The sequence below is a fragment of the Cajanus cajan genome, chromosome 2 (genome assembly GCF_000230855.2).
Source record: "Cajanus cajan strain Asha chromosome 2, NIPB_CcT2T_4, whole genome shotgun sequence".
NCBI lineage: Eukaryota > Viridiplantae > Streptophyta > Magnoliopsida > Fabales > Fabaceae > Cajanus > Cajanus cajan.
The window spans coordinates 44,506,874-44,526,227 of NC_138518.1; the positions used below are offsets into that span (position 1 = coordinate 44,506,874).

Here is a 19,354-nt window from a genome sequence, read left to right on the forward strand (position 1 = left end):
GGAGTTTGAATTATGGAAGGACAGTCTCGGAAAGGATGAACAGAAAGAGGCAACAGGATTTTTCAGTGTTATTAAAAGGCACAGTGAATTTATTTTAGATTCTCATCAGTCTAATAACAAAGCAGGTTCTCATGATCTATATATAGTTCCTTACTCTGAAGAGTACAAGTCTCTTCTTGCAAAAGCTGCTGATTTATTGCATAAAGCTGGGGACATTACCAGCTCACCAAGGTATGCTGTTTTTTTTTATCCATATTCTCATTATTAAGCTATCATTGTTCTGTTTCATGCTAAATACTACCTACAAATGCTGGTTAACTCATTCATTCCTGGTGTAGTTTGAAGAGGCTGCTACATAGCAAGGCTGATGCTTTCCTTTCAAATGATTATTATGATTCAGATATAGCCTGGATGGAATTGGTTAGTCATATTAACCTTTATAAAGTCATAGGAAAGTTGGTGAGGTTTGTTATGAGTGCTGAATAGTATTTAGCTACTCTCTCGTATCAAAAGAACTCCGTTACTTAGATATTCTATATCAAACATCTATGTAATTGTACTATTTGCTTCATTAATGTCAATGGGGAAGCTTATTCAAAGAATGCTAATTTTTATCAGGGTTCCATTTTGTGTGTCTGTATTCTCTTAGTCATGCGCGTAGACATGGATATGCTAAACTACTTTCATGATAGTGTTATGATATTTGGTCCTCTTTTCTTCCATATTTATTTCTTTCTTCTCCTGTATAGCATTTACTTACCAAGTTAAATCCGTTTCCTTTGTAAAACAAAATAGAAAACATCATGATTGTTTCTCTTAACTGCCTCTGGCTGACTAAATTTAAGGATTTATATGAGGTGATATTTTTTGATGTGATAAGGTGTTATTAATGTTATATTGTTTTAACTTGTTGCCGAATTGCTTTTAAAAATATGGGAGCACTTTTTTTCTCTCTCCTGCAAACCAGCAAGTAACAAGTCTAACCATTGGTAATTTACTGCTGCTTAGAGAAAATGTTACTTAGGGATCATTTTGAATCTAAATTTGACAAAATAATTTGTTTAATCTGGAAAAAAATGATCTAAGTAAAAGAATATCAGGAAACTTTGGCTTTGTCCGAACACACGGAATTCCTTTCTTTATGCATGTTTATATATTTCGACAGACATCCATCCACACACCAAACTAAATGCTTTTATAGGAACTTCTATGTTGCTTCTCGATGGGACTCAGAATCTGATCATGCAAAACATCAAATGATCACACATTGAGTCTAGGAAACCCTTTTCACTTGAAAATTATGCTTTCTCGGATAGGCTTTACTATCAGTAATCAGTTTGGGCAAAATATAGGCTTTCTGTAAATTATGTATGTTAGTATCCTTACTGTAAGTGTAATGTGTTTCCATTGTGATTAATTTTAGGATCATAAAATTATTGTTACCTTCTATTTTCTGTGCAGGACTCTAAGTTGGATGTCACTATTGGGCCATATGAAACTTATGAGGATAAAATTTTTGGATACAAGGTAATTGTTGACAATGAGACTTTGTGAAGTTTTTGCAATTAAAGTCCTTTGGTTATATTTAACTCGAATGATTTTTTCATATTGGAAAAGTTCATACTTGTCAAAATTATGCATTTTACTATTGACTGAAGTTGCATGACAATGGACATTCAAATTTTTTATTCTATTTATGTAATTTCAAATTTAGATCATGAAATCAGTGTCCTGCATGGTTTGACGAAGATTAAATTCTATTCATCACAAAGAATGTCAGTATTTACTGTCAGATTTTCGAACACATTGATAATTTTCATGGTTGCATCCCTTGTATTCTCTGAGTTTCTTAATAGTTTGAGCTACTTCTGCATAGTGAGATTGACCAGATGAGTCTATAGAGAGAGTATTGCAGTACAATCATAAGTAAAAATATTTTTCAATGACTGTCATAGGGAAAAATATCTTTCAGTGACTGTCATATGGAAAAATATCTTTCACATATCCATATATTATCTGGCGATAGTTACACTTGCCAGGACAATGTAAGTATCCGAAAGAATAAAAGATATGATATGTAAAGTTGCTTTGGTGAAATCATAAAATAACTTTGACCAGCCAGAGCTTTATGGACCTGGTTCTGATGTAAATTGAAGCATATCTGTTTAATCATCTATTGGATATGGATGCCATGTTCTAGGTTGAATCTCTAAATTCTTTTAACTATCATGAGCAAACAAATATAAATTATTCCAGTCTAAATTCGCTGCTTATCCCACTTGAAAAAGACATATGCAATTGTCTTTGAAATTATGAATGAGTTATTGCTATGCAATTCTTTTAGGCTACGTTTGAAGCTTATATCGGAATCAGGGACGATGAAGCAACAACTCAATTGAAACTCTTTGGTGATAATCTGCAGGTACTATGCATCATGCATTCATTGTGAAAAGTTTTGTAGTTTTTATTTTTTCTAAACAAGTGTAATTGACATCTCAATACTAAAATAATTCTACATCATAAGCTTCTGGAGCAAAATCTCCCAATGGACAGTGCATACAAATCAAAAGATGTGAATGCAGCACCTATCCGTGTTATCCAGCTTCTATATAATGCAGGGGTGAGTGTTAGGAATATTTGAATAGCGTGTTTCTCTCTCTCTCTCTCTCTATACATATACATATATTATGTATATATATATGTGTGTGTGTGCATATATATGTGTATACACACACACACACATATATATATATATGTGTGTGTGTGTGTGTATTGAAATTTGAAAGTAAGGAAAGATGCTTGAGTTCTCAGTTCCGACAGTAATTGTCCCGTTACTGTTCAATTTTGAACTAACTTGTTATCCAAAATAGTGGCGCAGAACATGATTTAAATGGACAAACAATACAGTCCGTAATTTCTGGCTTAAGCTGTTCTTATGCTGGACACCTTTTTCCCTAAGTCCTTTCTAATAAAATTCACAAGGTGTTCTTAACTGTAATGCAGTAATTTCTGCTTAAAACTATCAAACTGGAAATTTTACATTGATGAATTATTTCAGGATGTCAAGGGACCACAAACTCTTGCTTTCAATCTACCAAATGATGAACGTATTGTACAAGACCGGGGATCCTCAATGGTCATGCTTAAAAATGTTTCAGAGGCTAAGTAAGGTTTTAGACCCTCAAATTTCTAGTTTGTTCAATTTTCAAGTTACAATTGTGAATGGGTCTCTTCCGTTACTTATTTTCTCAATTTTTATGTTGGGGTAACCTGCCAATTCATTACAGGTTCAAGCATATTCTTATTCCTATAGCTGCTGCCTGTGTTGCAAAGGAGCAACAAGAACATGTAGATTTTGAATCGTTCTTCACTCATACAATTTGCCATGAATGTTGCCATGGAATTGGACCACATACAATAACACTTCCAAATGGCCAAAAGTCTACGGTCAGATTGGTCAGTTACAGAATATACCTCACTGGCTATTTCTTTGATTGCTAAACTTAGTGACATAGTAATGGTGTTAGTATGGTCCACTAAATTAATTCATATTATTATTAAAAATTTACTTAATGAGATCTGCCATGGATATTATGCAATAAGTATAGCATTTTAGGCTTATTTCTTGGAGGACTAAACTTAGTAATGTAGAACCATAAGGCAAGCGTGAGAAAACACTACATAGGGTTTGTGAATAATTTTTTTTACAAGAATTTTTATAAGAAAAAAAATAAGGAGGAAAGATGAAATAAGCTTCTCCATAAGCTAAAATTAGTTTATGTATGAACTAATTTGTAGAAGTTCTCTCATATTAGCTTCTCCAAAAGCTTATTTTTAATTTATGCATAAATTAATTTTAACTTCTAGAGAAACTTATTTCATTTTCTCTAATTCTTTTTCTTTTTAAAAGTGTTTATGGAGAAGTTTATCCAAATAGGCTCATAATGTCACTCCATATATTTGTTATTAATATTGTTGTTAAAGATATGATTTTATGTTTATGTAGATGGGGAAATATGTCAATGTTGTATAGAAAAAATTAGGGATTACAATTGTTATTTGTTTCCTTGATTAGATCCTTATTCAACAAACCTAATATGGTATCAATACTCTAAAGGTTCTTCTTCTCCCCCCTTTCTCTCTTTCCCTCTTTTCTTTTTCTTTTGTGGTCCTTTTTTCTACGGAGTTGTGGCTATGCATGAACCCACGACCACTATGCTGCTATTTGCCTGCTCCATTGCACCTTTTTTTGCTGGTGTCACACTCTGGTCAGCTGGGTTTGTTGCTGCATGCGCCGCCACACTCTGGTGTGTACCGTTCATGCTTGATGTGAATGTGAGTTTTTTGCACGTTTCACTTGTACCCACTTGTTGGTGCCCTTTCTTTGCCTTCCACATTTAGGTGTCCCTTCTCACTTGTTCTTGTTGCTTGCTCCATGGCCACTCTAGGTTCCACTTTTGCTACTGGATCTGTAGTGACTTTTACCACAATTTTGTTGATTTCATGTGAAAATTTGACTAGTGTAACGACCTAATAAGTTTCTACACTTTATAGCTCAACATTTAAGCAGTGGAATACATAAATCTAATTATCTAGGATTATCATGCAAACCGTACTTGGATGTACATGTAGCAATATATATGTATTGTTGAGAGTGATGGTGAATGAAGAGAACATATTCCTTGTGTATTGCAAAGCAAAAAATGTGTTTAAATACAAAGTAGTGGGCCTAGGCCCATAAGATAAAATAACCATAAGATAAAAGACTATAAGATAAAATTATATCTAACACTCCCCCTCAAGCTGGTGTATATAGATCATATGCACCAAGCTTGTTACAAATATAATCAATCCTAGGACCCCGTAATGATTTGGTGAAGACATCTGCCAACTGATCAGTAGAGTTAACAAACTGAGTAGTAATGTCCCCAGATAAAATCTTCTCACGAATGAAGTGATAATCTATTTCAATGTGTTTGGTCCTCTCGTGAAATACTGGATTTGAGGCAATATGCAGGGCAGCTTGGTTATCACATATGAGAGTCATCTGTGAAACTTCGCCAAATCTCAGCTCTTTAAGCAACTGTTTGAGCCAAATAAGCTCACACGTAGCAAAGGCCATGGCACGGTATTCTGCTTCTGCACTAGATCTTGCCACTACATTCTGCTTCTTACTTTTCTACGAAATCAAGTTATCGCCAATAAAGACACAATAGCCTGAGGTGGATCTCCTGTCAGAGGGAGAGCCTGCCCAATCTGCATCTGAGTATCCCACAACCTGGGTATGATTGTTGTAGCCATATAATAAACCTTTTCCTGGAGCACCTTTGATATACTTCAGAATGCGGATGACTGCATTCCAATGTCCTGCACATGGAGAATTGAGAAATTGACTCACCACACTAACTGTAAAAGAGATGTGGGTAGCTGGAAAACGGAATGAAACACGTTCTCCGGGCATCGATGAACAGTGGGTCCACCGGGAGGTCAAAGATTAGGCTCTAGATACCATGTTGAGAGTGATGGTGAATGAAGAGAACATATTCCTTGTGTATTGCAAAGCAAAAGATGTGTTTAAATACAAAGTAGTGGGCCTAGGCCCATAAGATAAAATAACCATAAGATAAAAGACTATAAGATAAAATTATATCTAACATGTATAAAACTCATTAACTGAAATCGTTAATGTAAAGCCCAATAAAAACATAAATTCTAAGTTGCTGATCATGCAACTACTACATAACTGTCTCAAAACAACCCAAACAGAAACCACTATCTCTAGTATGACCCTCAAAATCTGGCTCGTCCTCCATCTTAATCCTGCCTTGCTTTCATATAAATATAATCATCATAGTTCAACAAGAAGGAGAATGCAAGGGTAAGCTCGAGATAAAAAAGTACAATACAATATAAAAGCAATAAGCTAACTATATAAACAACTTCAAATCAACACTAGCCCAAGGCCCAACTTTGGAATACAAAACAACTTATAAACTTACAACTCTTCAGCACATCAACACTGTAAAAGAACAACACAACACTAACACAAGTTAACATATCAACTTGAACAACATTATAACATAACAACACAATATCATAATGTGTCATCACGCATTTCAACTAAGATATCTCTTACAATGAGGTGAGTTGTCTAAGTGACTTGATCCTACTAAACAAAGTTAATAATGCGAATTTTTTTGGGCTTTCTAGATCAATAACAAATTTGGATATCAATCTACACATAACACGATTTCTCGGATTTTGCTACTTAAACTAAGAAAGTTCATGATTCCTGTTAGGAATAAAACAACTTGGTGTAAGCTTATTATGACCTTAGCATGCATAGCTAAACATATATGGAATTAGCTTGTCGACTAACCAACATATACTATGCCCTTTCCGATATTTAGTTAGGGATTTTGGCCCCTGCCCTTGTACCATACTCGATTGTCAATTCTTAAATCAATATGGCTTGACCTTGCCTTTATATGGTATCAACTAAGGATTTAGAGGGGACTTAATACTCCACTACAACAGACAACTATATTCAAGAAAGATTTTTCAACAATTGTTCTCTTATAGCATCACAACACATATCCTTACAGTGAGATATTCATCTTTTAAAACATCTCTCCTTTAGTCCTAAGTCAATAACACAGTACAACTAAATGCTTCAAGCACTCACAACACAATATACAACTCTACTACTAATCAACTTTCAACTTACTCAACTCAGAACATCATCATATGAAGCAATTATCATCATGATTCAACATTTCAAATCAATTAAGTTAAAATCTGCATTCAACATAATCACGCCCAACGTCACTCCACTTGCGCTGGATGTGAATGAGATAGGGGGTCTCCATGTACACCATGTCCGACATTGCAAAACCCACACCCAATGTTATGTAAGTAGAAAGCCTCTATTTGACCTACATTTGACGTCACAAAACTCGCATCTAGCGTCTAGGCAGAGAGTCATTGACTTGATCACGCTTGACATCACTAATCCTGTGCCTGACCACACCAAGTCAAAGAGCTTCTAACTAACTCATGTCTGATGTTGCCTATCCCGTGCTTGACACCAGTAAGGCAAACAACCCCTAACTTGCATCACACTTGGTACCATGAAACTGCGGTTGATGCGATGGGGATTTTTGTACTTCAGAACGTTATTTGGCTCCCAAACCTACAAATTCCAACAATACAACAACATGCAACTTATAATACTAAACATATGCATCACTACCAGTTGAACTTTAACTAGAAACCAACATGCATCTATAGAAGACCCTAAGATCATCAATGTCTTCCACGAAAAGCTTAGACACCCAAAACTCAGAACTCTAAATTCATTACATATCTCAATTCAAAGATAAAGCCATAAAATGATGAGTCTAAGAAGAAAACAACACAACAATTATAAATAACAAACTTCCCTTATCTCAAATCACGAAGAAAGGAGGTAGAAGAAGGAAGAAAGCCTAAGAACGTGGAACTCCCGTAAGACAACTTCTATTGATTCTTAGCTCCTGAAGCTTCAAATCACCACACTGCTACTCAATCTAACTCTGGTGAAGGATCCACACACTCTACAAGGTCAATAGAACGAAAGCAATCTTTCTGGCTTGGAGCTCCTCTTTCTAAAGTCTCTCTAGATTTGTTAAGAAACTGAACTTATGAAGTTCAAGTCTTAAGAAAACCTTAATATACCTTCCCTTAAGTATGGTCAACTTTGACCTCAACTCAAAGCAACAAAACAACTGAACACACAAAAATTCCTAAATCCTTAGAGTTTTAGAACACTAAACAAGAAAACATACACTCATTTTATTTTTATAAAAATTACTAAACAATTGTAAACATTTAGTGTTACAACTAGGACAACCAATTACAATACTTGGGTCGTTGGTATTTAGTTGTGGTTCCAAGGTCAAGGTTGTGCTAACCACTTGAGTGCCCAAGCCAAGGACATTCCTACCTCGGTTTAAGCTTGTTGGTAGCCAATTGATGATTCCTTATGTAACATCCTATGGTTTTCCATTGCTCCCAACCTATAGCCACAATACTAGGCTTATCTCACTTGTTACAAGGTTTGGACGAAGGCTAAGAAAGTCTATTCCAATGATGTCCATTGTCTCTATAGTTCATTATTGCTTTGATGAATAGAAAATTTGGAAACATGAATATGCAAACCTATCTTGGTAAGCTCGATCATTTAATTGTCGATTAAGCTACTCTCAACCTCATGCCTTTTACTAGTGATGTAGAGACATTTTACAAACAATGTAGTTAGTTCATTATGGAGCTTGTTCTTGCTAGTCTTTCATTTGACCTTGATTTCGTCTCAATAAGATTTTGTCAAGGTTCCACTGTTCCTACCTTTAACATGTTTAGTGAATAGTTGTTATGCATCTCCACTCTGCATGCTTTTGGGCCCTCCACCCTTATTGGTGATTCCTTTACTCTCGTGTCCCACCCTTATATTAATCATGGTGGGCTTAATGGGGCTTGTGATGGTTAACCCCATCCTTGTTGCAAGTATTGCAATTGCTATGGCCACGTTGAAGTCGAATGTAGCACCAAGGTTGAAAAAAAGTTGAAAGCTATCAATATGGCACAAGTTGCCTCCCCTGCTCCAACTACGAATGTTACTATTTTTGTTGCCGAGTATAATGGTCTTCTTTTTCTTTGAGCAACCCTCTCGCCTACATAACCTGTTACTACCTAACCCAATTTTGTAGCCTTTGATTCTTAATATTCTTATCTTAGACCCTAGGTTCTAGACTCTGGTGCCTCTGTTTACATGACTAGTAACTAAACTTTTCTATCTTTGTCCTTTTTGGACTCCATCCTTTGTTATTCTCTCAAATGGTTCTCAAATCCTAGTTTGTGGCATCAGGCAAATAGATTTGCTTCCCATTCTTTCCTTAATTTTTTTCTTATTTGTTCTTTGTTGTGCTTTTAATCTAATTTCAATTAGCAAACTTGCACCCTTGACTACTTTGATTTTTTTTTTTTTGTGTTAATAAATATGCTATGTCATCTTTTGCTTTAGCGCACTTTAATGTCTTAGTTGAGTTTGTTCAACCTTAAGTTTTTTTTATTTTGCCACTTTTTTTAATGATTTTTCCCAATGTACTTGGGTATTTGTAATGAAAAATTGTTTTGATGTTTTCTCTATCTTTTAAGGTTTCTAATGAGATCCACAACCAATTTTGTGTTTTAGTTAAAATTTTGCCTAATTTTCGGGAAGATATGTCTTCCTAGTTTTAGAAATTTTTAACTTTGTAGGGGATTCTTCATAAGGTCATGCGCTCACACAATCGAATGGAACAATCATCACTTAGTTGAAACAACTTATACCCTTTTCCTTCATTATAATGTGCCTCTTTGTTTTTGGGGTGATGCACATGTTATTTAATTAGCTGTATGTCTTCGTTCGTCCTTGATAATTAGGTTCTTTACTTCATCTTGTACCCTCAACACCCTTTATACATTGTCCCTTTGGGTGTCTTTGGTTTTACATGTTTTGTTCATGATTTCGCTCCAAGTAAAAGTGAACTTTTTGCTAAATTTGTCAAGTTACTCTCACCTTCAAAAGGGCTATTATTTTTTTTTTCCACAACTTAAACAATATCATGTTTTTGTTGATGTTAATTTTTAGGGACCACCCCTTTCTTCTCTTATTCCATTAATGCAAATGGTCATCTAGATGTTCCGCACGTTGTTCCAATACTAATAATTGTCTTTGCTCAACCTTTATTACTCACCTACCACAAATAGACACATCGTCCATCGTCCATCGTCCATTGTTAATCCCATCTATTGATCCTCTAGCATCCTGTCGTGCTCCAACCACCCCTTTGATGTTTTGTTTGCACCATAGCAAAACAACACCCCAAACAACTAATAACAAAAGTCCCATTTGATATGATAAAAGTTGTCTATGAAAGTTGGTAGACTATTGCACCCATTTGATTGAGCATGCAAATGACCTGTTATGTATCTTAGTATGTGGGTTTGAGCTTAACTTAGTCCTACAAATTAGCTTATAAGGTGAAAATTACTCTTCACTTATATGCATTATAATGGTCTTATCACTAGTCGATTTGGAATCTCCAACACCTCATGTTGAGGACTGACATCTTGAGCGTGAAGTTTGCAAGACTAGATATTTGCAAGTGGTCAATAGTGGGTGACATGATAGACTCAAAACAATCAATAGCTACTAAGATATAGACTCTATTACCACCTTAAAATGTGGGTTGGACCCCAATGCATTTTAACTCATTTTCTTAAGATGATATTAGAACTATCTTAGATCTGCTAAAAAAGGGTCACCTACCATTTATACACTCAACTAGTGCAATAGTGTTGGACATGAGGGGGTGTATTGAGAAAAACTCAAGTTCCTTCTATCCTAGATCATAAAAAAGGATTGTTTATCATATATGAAAGCACCAAGCCCAAAAGTGTTGGTCATGAGAGAGTGTATTGGAAAAAATCCAAGTTTCATATTGACTAGAGATAAGGCCAACAAAGAGTATATAATTGAGGGGCAACCCTCATTTGACAAGTCGGTTTTGTAAAGTTGAGTTAGATTTGAACTTACTTTCATAAGAATGTATTCCAACCTTGTAGTCATTTTTCCATAGGTTTGGGCTTGGCTAATTAAGTAATAAGTTGGACCCACTTTGTAGAATTCCAAATCTTTCCCTTCCTCTTTCTCATTCAACATAGTCAAATCATTTACTCTAATAGGACTGTGCCTCTTTGTTGTCCATCCATGGGGTTTCAATATTGAACCCACTAGCCACTACTTGCAAACTCAGGTCTAGTGGTTTTGGTGGTAGTGGGGACAAGGGGGGACTCTGTATAACTTGAACCTCCTTGATTGCCTTTGTACATCCCTTTTGCATTGGCTCCATTGTCATGTTATCATTGCAAAAATGTTAAATGATAAAGGCTTACCCAAAGAAATTTGAATCCCAAGATTTTGATGCCATTGATGCTTCAGCCATCTTCATGATCGAATTTAGGTCCAACGATGATTTTAGTTTCATTGGAACAATCTTTTTTTTTTTTTTTGGAAATTTGGATATTGAAAACAATGAGCCTTGGTTGCATCTCCACATTTTACTTGCTTCTTGATTGACTCTACTATTGGGTTATCTGATATCTGTAAAACAATCTTCACATCTCACATTCGTCACTTTGTTTTCCTTGTGTTTCTCTCCCTTTATCAATGGATCAAATTCCTCTAGTCTATTGTAACTTTTCCAGTCTTTGTATCTCTTGCTAATTTTGCTTCATCATTCTTGTTTTCTACTCCATCACTTATGTTGTGGTTCTTGATTGTTTAACCTTCTCTACTTCTACTTTCTAATTTCAAGAATTGCAATGGATCACCATCACCCTCAAAACTACTACCCTTTGAACCAATCCCCTTTCTTTGCTTCCATCAAATGCATCAAGTCACATTCCTTTTGGTTCCAAAATTAGAACCAATGCATTGCCAAACCTACAAATACATATTGCAACTTATGGAATGAATGGATTTCTTATAGCTCAGAATATTCCAACTCTAACAATGTACCCATTCATGAAGAATTTTTTCACCTTACAAGTTAGTTTTTTAAGATTGAGTTAGACCCAAATCCACATTATAAGACCTTTATTCTATATCTTAAGAGTCTCTCACTTAGCAATGAGTCATACAACTTAGCTATGTAAAGTTATACCCCTTAGTACATTTTCTCTTAATGGAGAATTTTCAAATTAACTTCTTTCTTTTTCATCTTTTTTCCTTTCTTTTTCTTCAAAATATATTATTTGTCATTGCAACTCCTATGCATTTAGTAATAACTTGGATCAATCAGGCTCGGCTTGGACTCAAGGACCAATATGAGCTGTCTATTGGATTGGATATGTCTTTGCACCTGTGTGAATCGTTTGACTTGAGTTTGTTGAAACTCGGTGACTCGGTGGTTAACATGACTTGCCTAGGTCACACTACTTGTTATAATGCACATTTTGTCCAACATGCATGCGAGTCATTGCAATGTCCATCATGCATCCCACGGTCGCATGGTATGGCTAAGAATTTAAAAAAATGTAATTATGTAAGGAGTTTTGTGCCTAATAGGGATTGAACTTAGGTGTTTTGGATTTTTAGCTAGTGAACACTAATCTAGTAGTGCCTTGACCGAGTTGATCACCAGTATGGATTTTATAACAATGCCTTGGATACTATCAATCAAGTAATGAGAAATGTCTTAAGCTTAGAAAATTACTATATACCTTACTGCACCATTCTATATTTTGCATATAATTTTATTTGCAATATCACTTCTTTTGATACAGGAATTACAAGAGTTTTACTCAGCTCTGGAAGAAGCAAAAGCTGATATAGTTGGCCTTTGGGCATTGAGGTTCTTAATCTCCCAGGTTAGTTTATACTCTATTTTATTCTCTCAGGGATGACATAAGAATTTATTGAGGGAAAGGAAATACATGGTAGGAGGATTAGAGTCCTAAAATTGGGAAATCCAGTTAAAAACATGAACTAAAAAGGGAAATACTTGAATATCAAACTTAAAATGATTTGAATGACTCCTCAACCCTTTATTTATAATTATCATAAATAAATTACAATATTGATAGGATCCCTTAATTGTAGGATTATACAATCAAACATTAAATACAATAAAATGATAACTTAGCAAGAATAATAAAATTAGAAATATGAAATAATAGTAATGACAAATTAGATGGAAATCAGGATAAATCAAAATCAAATTTCAACACTCTTGCTATCAAGCTCGAGCATATAGATCATATGCATCCAACTTGGAAAAAATGTATGATATCCTTGGCCTTCTTATGGACTTGGTAAAAGTATTTGGTAGTTTATTATTAGAATCGACAAAAGAGGTGATGACTTCGTTGGAAACTATCATTTGCTGTATAAAGTGACAGTTAATTTGAATTTGTTTAGTCCATTCATGTGAGACTAGATTAGATGCTACATAAGTTTCATGGACTTAATTTTGCAAAATTGAAGTTCACTAAGAAGTTGCTTAGCCAAATCAGCTGACGTAATAACAAACATGGCATGGTATTTTGCCTCTATACTAGTTTGTTGTTGCTTGCTCCTTCAAGAAATAAGATTACCACTAATTAGAACACAATATCCTAAGGTGGATAGATGATCACTCTAGAACCAACCCAACTCAAATATGTATATGCTACAATATCAGTGTGTTATGTTCTCATAAACTAACTGTTTTGGGAGATCCTTTTATGTATATCAAAATTCGAAGCACAACATCCCAATGACTTTTGTATGGATTGAGAAATTGACTCACAACGCTGAATGCAAAGGATATGTTAAGTCTAATCATGGTGAGATAATTCATCTTTCCAACTAGTCTACAATATCATCTTGGGTTCTGGAAAGACTCCCCCTATTTGGCATAAGCTTGGTGTGTGGATCCATGGGAGTGTTGATGGGTTTATAATCAAGCATCCTGGTTTCTTCTAAAATGTTGAGGGCATATTTTCTTTGGGATGTGGCAACACCTGTCGTTGTTTGGGCTACTTCATTCCCTAGAAAATATTTAAGTTGACCTAAATCTTTAGTTTGAAAATGCTTAAACAAACGACCTTTAAGGTCTCGGATACCCTTGAGGCCATCTCTATAATAACATCATCTACACACTACTAGATAAAGATATTTTCATTCTACCATCAAGTGGAGAAGATCTAATTCTTTTCAAGGTGTATTGAAGGATGGTAGATGGATTGATGATCCAAAACTTGTGAAAGAAGTGAAGACTTTTTTCCGTGAGAGATTCAAGAGGTTGGTGGGGTGAAGGTTGATTTGGAAGGGGTGTACTTTGAGAGGCTTGATGCTATTGATAAATGATAATAACTTGTTAATTGCACCTTTTTTCAAAAGTGGAAATCAAGGAAGTGGTGTGAGATTGAGGGGATGATAAACCCCCGGTCTGGATAAGTATAATTCCAACCTTATTAGGCTTTTGGGAAACCCTTAAAGGAGAGATATTTGTAAGACCTTGCAAGATTTCCTAGCAAATGGGAAACTTCCAAGAGGCACAAATGCTTTTTTCATTACCCTTATACCAAAAAAAAAAAACAACCCTCAAGGCCTATAAGATTTTAAACCCATTTCTTTCATCGGTTGTATTTACAAAATAATAGCAAAATTGCTATCAAAGAGAGTGAGAAGAATTCATCATGAAGTTATTGGTGAAGGGCAATCGGCAATTTTGGTGGATAGGAACATTTTTGACGGAGTGGTAATAGCCAATGAATTAGTGGATGATTTGAAGAAGAGAAAGAAGCCATCTTTTATTTTAAAAGTGGACTTTGAAAAAGCCTATGATTCAGTGAGGTGGGAATTTCTCCTTTACATGATGAGAAAAATGGGTTGGATAGATGATCACTCTAAAACCAACCCAACTCAAATTTGTATATGCTACAATATCAGTGTGTTATGTTCTCATAAACTAACTGTTTTGGGAGAACCTTTTATGTATATCAAAATTCTAAGCACAACATCCCAATGACTTTTGTATGGATTGAGAAATTGACTCACAACGCTGAATGCAAAGGATATGTTAAGTCTAATCATGGTGAGATAATTCATCTTTCCAACTAGTCTACAATATCATCTTTCCAGGCTCCACCCTTACAACAAGGTAGTAAATGTTTACATAATTGTTTCATATCTTCTAGACGTGATGTAATCAACAATGAAAGCACAAGTAATCTATAAAGAAATATGTACAAAATTTATAATAGAATAATTCTCTGTAGTTTTTTCAGCTTTGTATATTTTTGTATGTTTCTCTATACAAATTTCTTGATATATATTTCTTTGATCGCTTATGTTCTATGTGTGTCGTTCTCTTCCACTTGTTGTTTGAAGACTTGATTCTTTTATAATAGCTTCAAAGAAGATAACCATTATAACAACTTTGAGTTGAACTTATAATATGCCTTTCAGCAAAACATGTATCTCTTATCTAATCTATCAGACTACTTATCATTTCCTTCTAAAATGAGCACGACAGAAGTTATGTTTACACACATAGAGTAGTTGATGTCAGCCCAGATTAGTCTTTTGTAGAGCCTTTTTATGCTTTATACATGATATCTGGGATTTTACCTTTTTACTTTTGACGAACAATTGTCTTTTCCTTCTTTAACATATTTCGAGAGGTTTAAGGCTTCTTTCTTGTTCAATCTGTCAAGGAATAACACATTTAATGAAATTCAATGTTAGTCTCATTTGAAAATATATGTTTAATGCAATGAGACAGATTGTATGTTTCATTTGATTTTCTTCATCTTATAGATGATATATATTTTTCACATTTCGTCTGATATAGTATATCCTTGTAGAAATTTAACTTTGCCTAAAAAGAAAATATTTTTTTTGTTATTATTAAAACTTGAGAGATCCACGATCATCTTTTGACTTAATAATATATATTGTTTGATATAGTATATCTCTGTAGATATTTGACTTTGTTTAAAAAAAAATCTTTTATTTGTTATTATTAAAACTTGAGGGATCTACTATCGTCTTTTGACTTAATGATCTCTTTAACCGAATATACTCCTTTGTAGTTAGATCTTTGGGGACCTGCCCCATTTATATCATTTGGTAGTTATAATTACCATATAACTTTTGTAGATGCATTTTCAAGGCACTTGGTTGTTCCCTCTCAAAACCAAATCTAAAGCACTAAAAATGTTTTTGCAATTTAAAGCCAGTGCTGAGGCCCTACAAACTGACTAGGGAGGAGAGTTTAGACCCTTTTCTAATATGCTTTAACATTGGTATTTTACACAAAATTACATGCCCTCATACACACCACCAAAATGGGGCTATAGAGAGAAAACATAGGCACATTGTGGAACTAGGACTTCTCCTTGCTCATGCTTCCCTCCTTAAATGTTGGGATCATGCTTTTCCACCACAACTTATCTCACTAATATTTTACCTATTGCCTCTCTAAACTTTGACATACCACATGTCAATTTGTTTAATAGCAACCTAGATTATAATTTCCTCAAAATATTTGGTTGTGCTTGTTTTCCCTTGATGAGGCCATACAACTATTATAAAATGGAATATAGATCTCAATAATGCATGTTTCTTGGATATGCATCATCTCACAAAGGATATAAATGCTTAACTTTTTGGGAAAAGTATTAATTTCAAAGGATGTCATCTTCAATGAGATTAGATTTCCTTATCTTGTGTTGTTTCCCGCCCAAACACATTTATCACAGTCTCCCATTTCGGTTCCTCCTATTATTATCTTGCCTTCTCCATGTACACCATTAGCAAATTCTAATCCTTCCACTCCATTGTCTCAACACTCCAATTACTCTCCTAGCCAATCTGTCAATCAATCTCATTTTGTTTTAAATGCAACAAATATTCCTCTTCAACCTCCCATAAACAAAAACACTCATCCAACTGTCACTCATTCTAAAACTAATACTGCTAGAAATATTCCTTCTGCTCTAGTGTCTCAAGTTGAACCTAAGAATGTTAAAGAAGCTCTTAAAAGTCCAAATTGGCAATCTGCTACTAAAACATAATATAATAATGCCTTAATTAAAAACCACACTTGGACCTTGGTTCCTCTACCCTCAAATAGAGAAGTTATTGGGTGTAAATGGGTCTTTAGAATCAAGGAAAATCTGGATGGTATAGTTAACAGATATACGCAAGGTTGGTGGCCAAGGGGTTTCACCAACAGCTTGGATGTGACTATAGAAACATTTTCTCCTGTTATCAAACCTGTAACAGTAAGAATAATTCTGACATTGCCATTGACTTGTAATTGGTCCATTCAACAACTTGACATAAAAAATGCTTTCTTAAATGGTCAACTTCATGAAGAGGTTTACATGCAACAACCGCAAGGGTTTGAAGCTGCTGTCAGAACTCTAGTCTGCAAATTACAGAAAGCTCTCTATGGCTTGAAACAAGCACCACAAGCTTGGTTTGAGAAGCTCAAATCCACTCTCCTTCAAAAAGGGTTCACAACTAGTAAATGTGACCCTTCTTTGTGCCCAATATGGGGCTCATTTTAATTCTTGTAATTTTTCCTATTGTTTGTATTTACTTGACCATTGATTTAGGCCATTAGAATAGGATTATGGAAGGAAAACAATAATAGCTTCATTAGGCTTAATCCAAGTTTCATTTAGAAGTCATTTGGCGTGAATTTGGGTCACATGGTTTAAGCATGGAGGGGCTGAACATGTGCGCACCAAATTCACTCCAAATGATCCTTAAATGAAACCTAGATGAAGCTAGAAGCCTTAACTCATGGACTAGCACATGGATCATCAAAATTTGAATTTCAAATTCCATTTGAAATTCAAATATTGACGCCAATAGCAAGCCCATCCGCACCTATATATTGGCTTCCTTATCCATCTTGTATTCACTTTGATGCATAATTGAGAGTTCTGAAAATTGATTCAGGATTTTCTCTCCTCCAAAGTCTCTCCACCTAGTCTAGGTTCTTGGAGTTTCTCTAGGTTTAGGCACCTTTGTGAGTAATCACTTACTCACCTTGCTTGGGTGCTTCCTTCCTTCTAAATTCTTTCGTATTCAAACCTTCATCCAAGCTGGAAATTGTGTCCAGCAACCTTCAAGGAGAAGATCAAGTGGCCGGAGCAAGCTAGAGGTAAAGAACATCAATCTTCTCTACCTAGGTTTGCCATCAGATATCTAGAAGGTGTGCCTAATCTTGGCCTTATTATTCAACCAATACCTTCCTTAAGTCATCTTGAAATGACCGCATTTTTTAATGCTGATTAGGCATTAGATCCTGATGATAGAAGGTCTACATCCAGGTTGTGCATTTTCTTGAACCTCATATTTTGGTGGTCCAAGAAACAAAATATAGTTGCAAGATTCACTATAGAAGCTGAATACAGGAGTTTAGCAGCCACAACTGCTGAAACATTATGACATTATGGATACAATATCTACTATAGGAATTACATATTAAAACTAGGTCTCCTATCATATACTGTGATAACTTGAGCACAGTAGCTTTGTCTCATAATCCTATCCTACATGCAAGAACTAAACATGTGGAATTTGATATTTTCTTTTCTTAGAGAATGAGTAATCAACAACAGTCTCAAAGTTCTACACCCTGAGATGAACAATGTGCTGACATTCTCACTAAAGCTTTTTCTCCTACCCGATTTCGATACCTTCGAGCCAAGCTGCAGGTGACCTACAATCCTGCTCAGCCACCTACAGCTTGAGGGAGGAATGTTAGAATACTTAGTCTATGTTGTATATAACTCCTTTTCGGTTGTAAGTAGCATAGGTGCAGGTTCTTACTATAGAACCTAATGCATTGTATCTTTTCTCTTTTCTGTTTTAATTCTGTTAGAGTACAGTTATATCTGAACTATGTAATCTTTTCTATAAATTCTTGTTATCAAGTATTGTACATTCAGATTATATCAGCTTCTTTTACAAGCTTTCTCTCTCTTTCTCTTTGTTGAATACTTCTTCCTTCTTCCACTGTTTGCTGATGGTGTTTGGCCTCCTTGGCTGACTTCCACTTGTAAGTGTTGAAGAGATCAAGGTCCTGCCACACCATCTTCAAGGAGTGGAAGTATCTTGTGACATTGTCACCTCCCTGCCGAATTTTTCTAGCTTGTAAGGTGAGGTCTTAAATCTGAGATTTATTTCCAAGATCTGAATACATTTCAGTGACACTATCCCACAATTCTCTGACTCTGGAATAACACATAATTGTTGCTGCTGTTCTCCTCAATGGAGTTCACCAACCATATGATCCCACACAACGTGTTGTGGATCGTTAGCATTGGGCTTGGCTCGTCACCGGTATCCAAGCTTTCCTCTGCCACCACTATACATTTGAACGGAATGGAACCCCTGAAGATAGTTTGATCCATTAAGTTGAAAAGAGGTGATTTGAACAGAATGAGAATCGCCTAAAAGACCCTTTGCTCCTATTTTTGAGGCTGTGAATTTTGATCGCTGCTGATGGCTGAGGAACTGTCAGCCCTGGCTGCACATCCGAGGTGCAAAGATTGTGCTCTGATACCAAGTTTAAAATATGAAATATTATTGATAATTTTCTGTGTAGGGTTTCCTCCCTTTTATTAAGGGGAATTACATCAAATGAAATAAGGAAACTAAATCCTATAATAAGGAAAGAAAATATGACTAATGAATTAATTACCTAAAATAAGCTAAACTAGAAAAGGTAAAAAGTAATTATAGAAAATAAAGTAATTACTAGCT

General features: G+C 35.1%; 1 protein-coding gene across 3 annotated transcripts in view; it reads left to right on the plus strand.

Annotated features, from left to right (window-relative positions):
* NUDT3 (nudix hydrolase homolog 3) overlaps positions 1–19,354 on the plus strand; it is a 41,724-nt gene that overhangs the window by 7,921 nt on the left and 14,449 nt on the right. For 2 of the 3 annotated variants that reach the window (XM_083068253.1, XM_083068251.1), the window contains exons 10-17: positions 2–231; positions 339–420; positions 1,462–1,527; positions 2,345–2,422; positions 2,525–2,620; positions 3,059–3,165; positions 3,288–3,456; positions 12,370–12,453. In XM_083068253.1, coding sequence (XP_082924379.1) covers positions 2–231; positions 339–420; positions 1,462–1,527; positions 2,345–2,422; positions 2,525–2,620; positions 3,059–3,165; positions 3,288–3,456; positions 12,370–12,453 — 912 coding nt within the window. The remainder of the gene's footprint in view (position 1; positions 232–338; positions 421–1,461; positions 1,528–2,344; positions 2,423–2,524; positions 2,621–3,058; positions 3,166–3,287; positions 3,457–12,369; positions 12,454–19,354) is intronic. The other variant, XM_083068252.1, reaches the window with a different exon arrangement.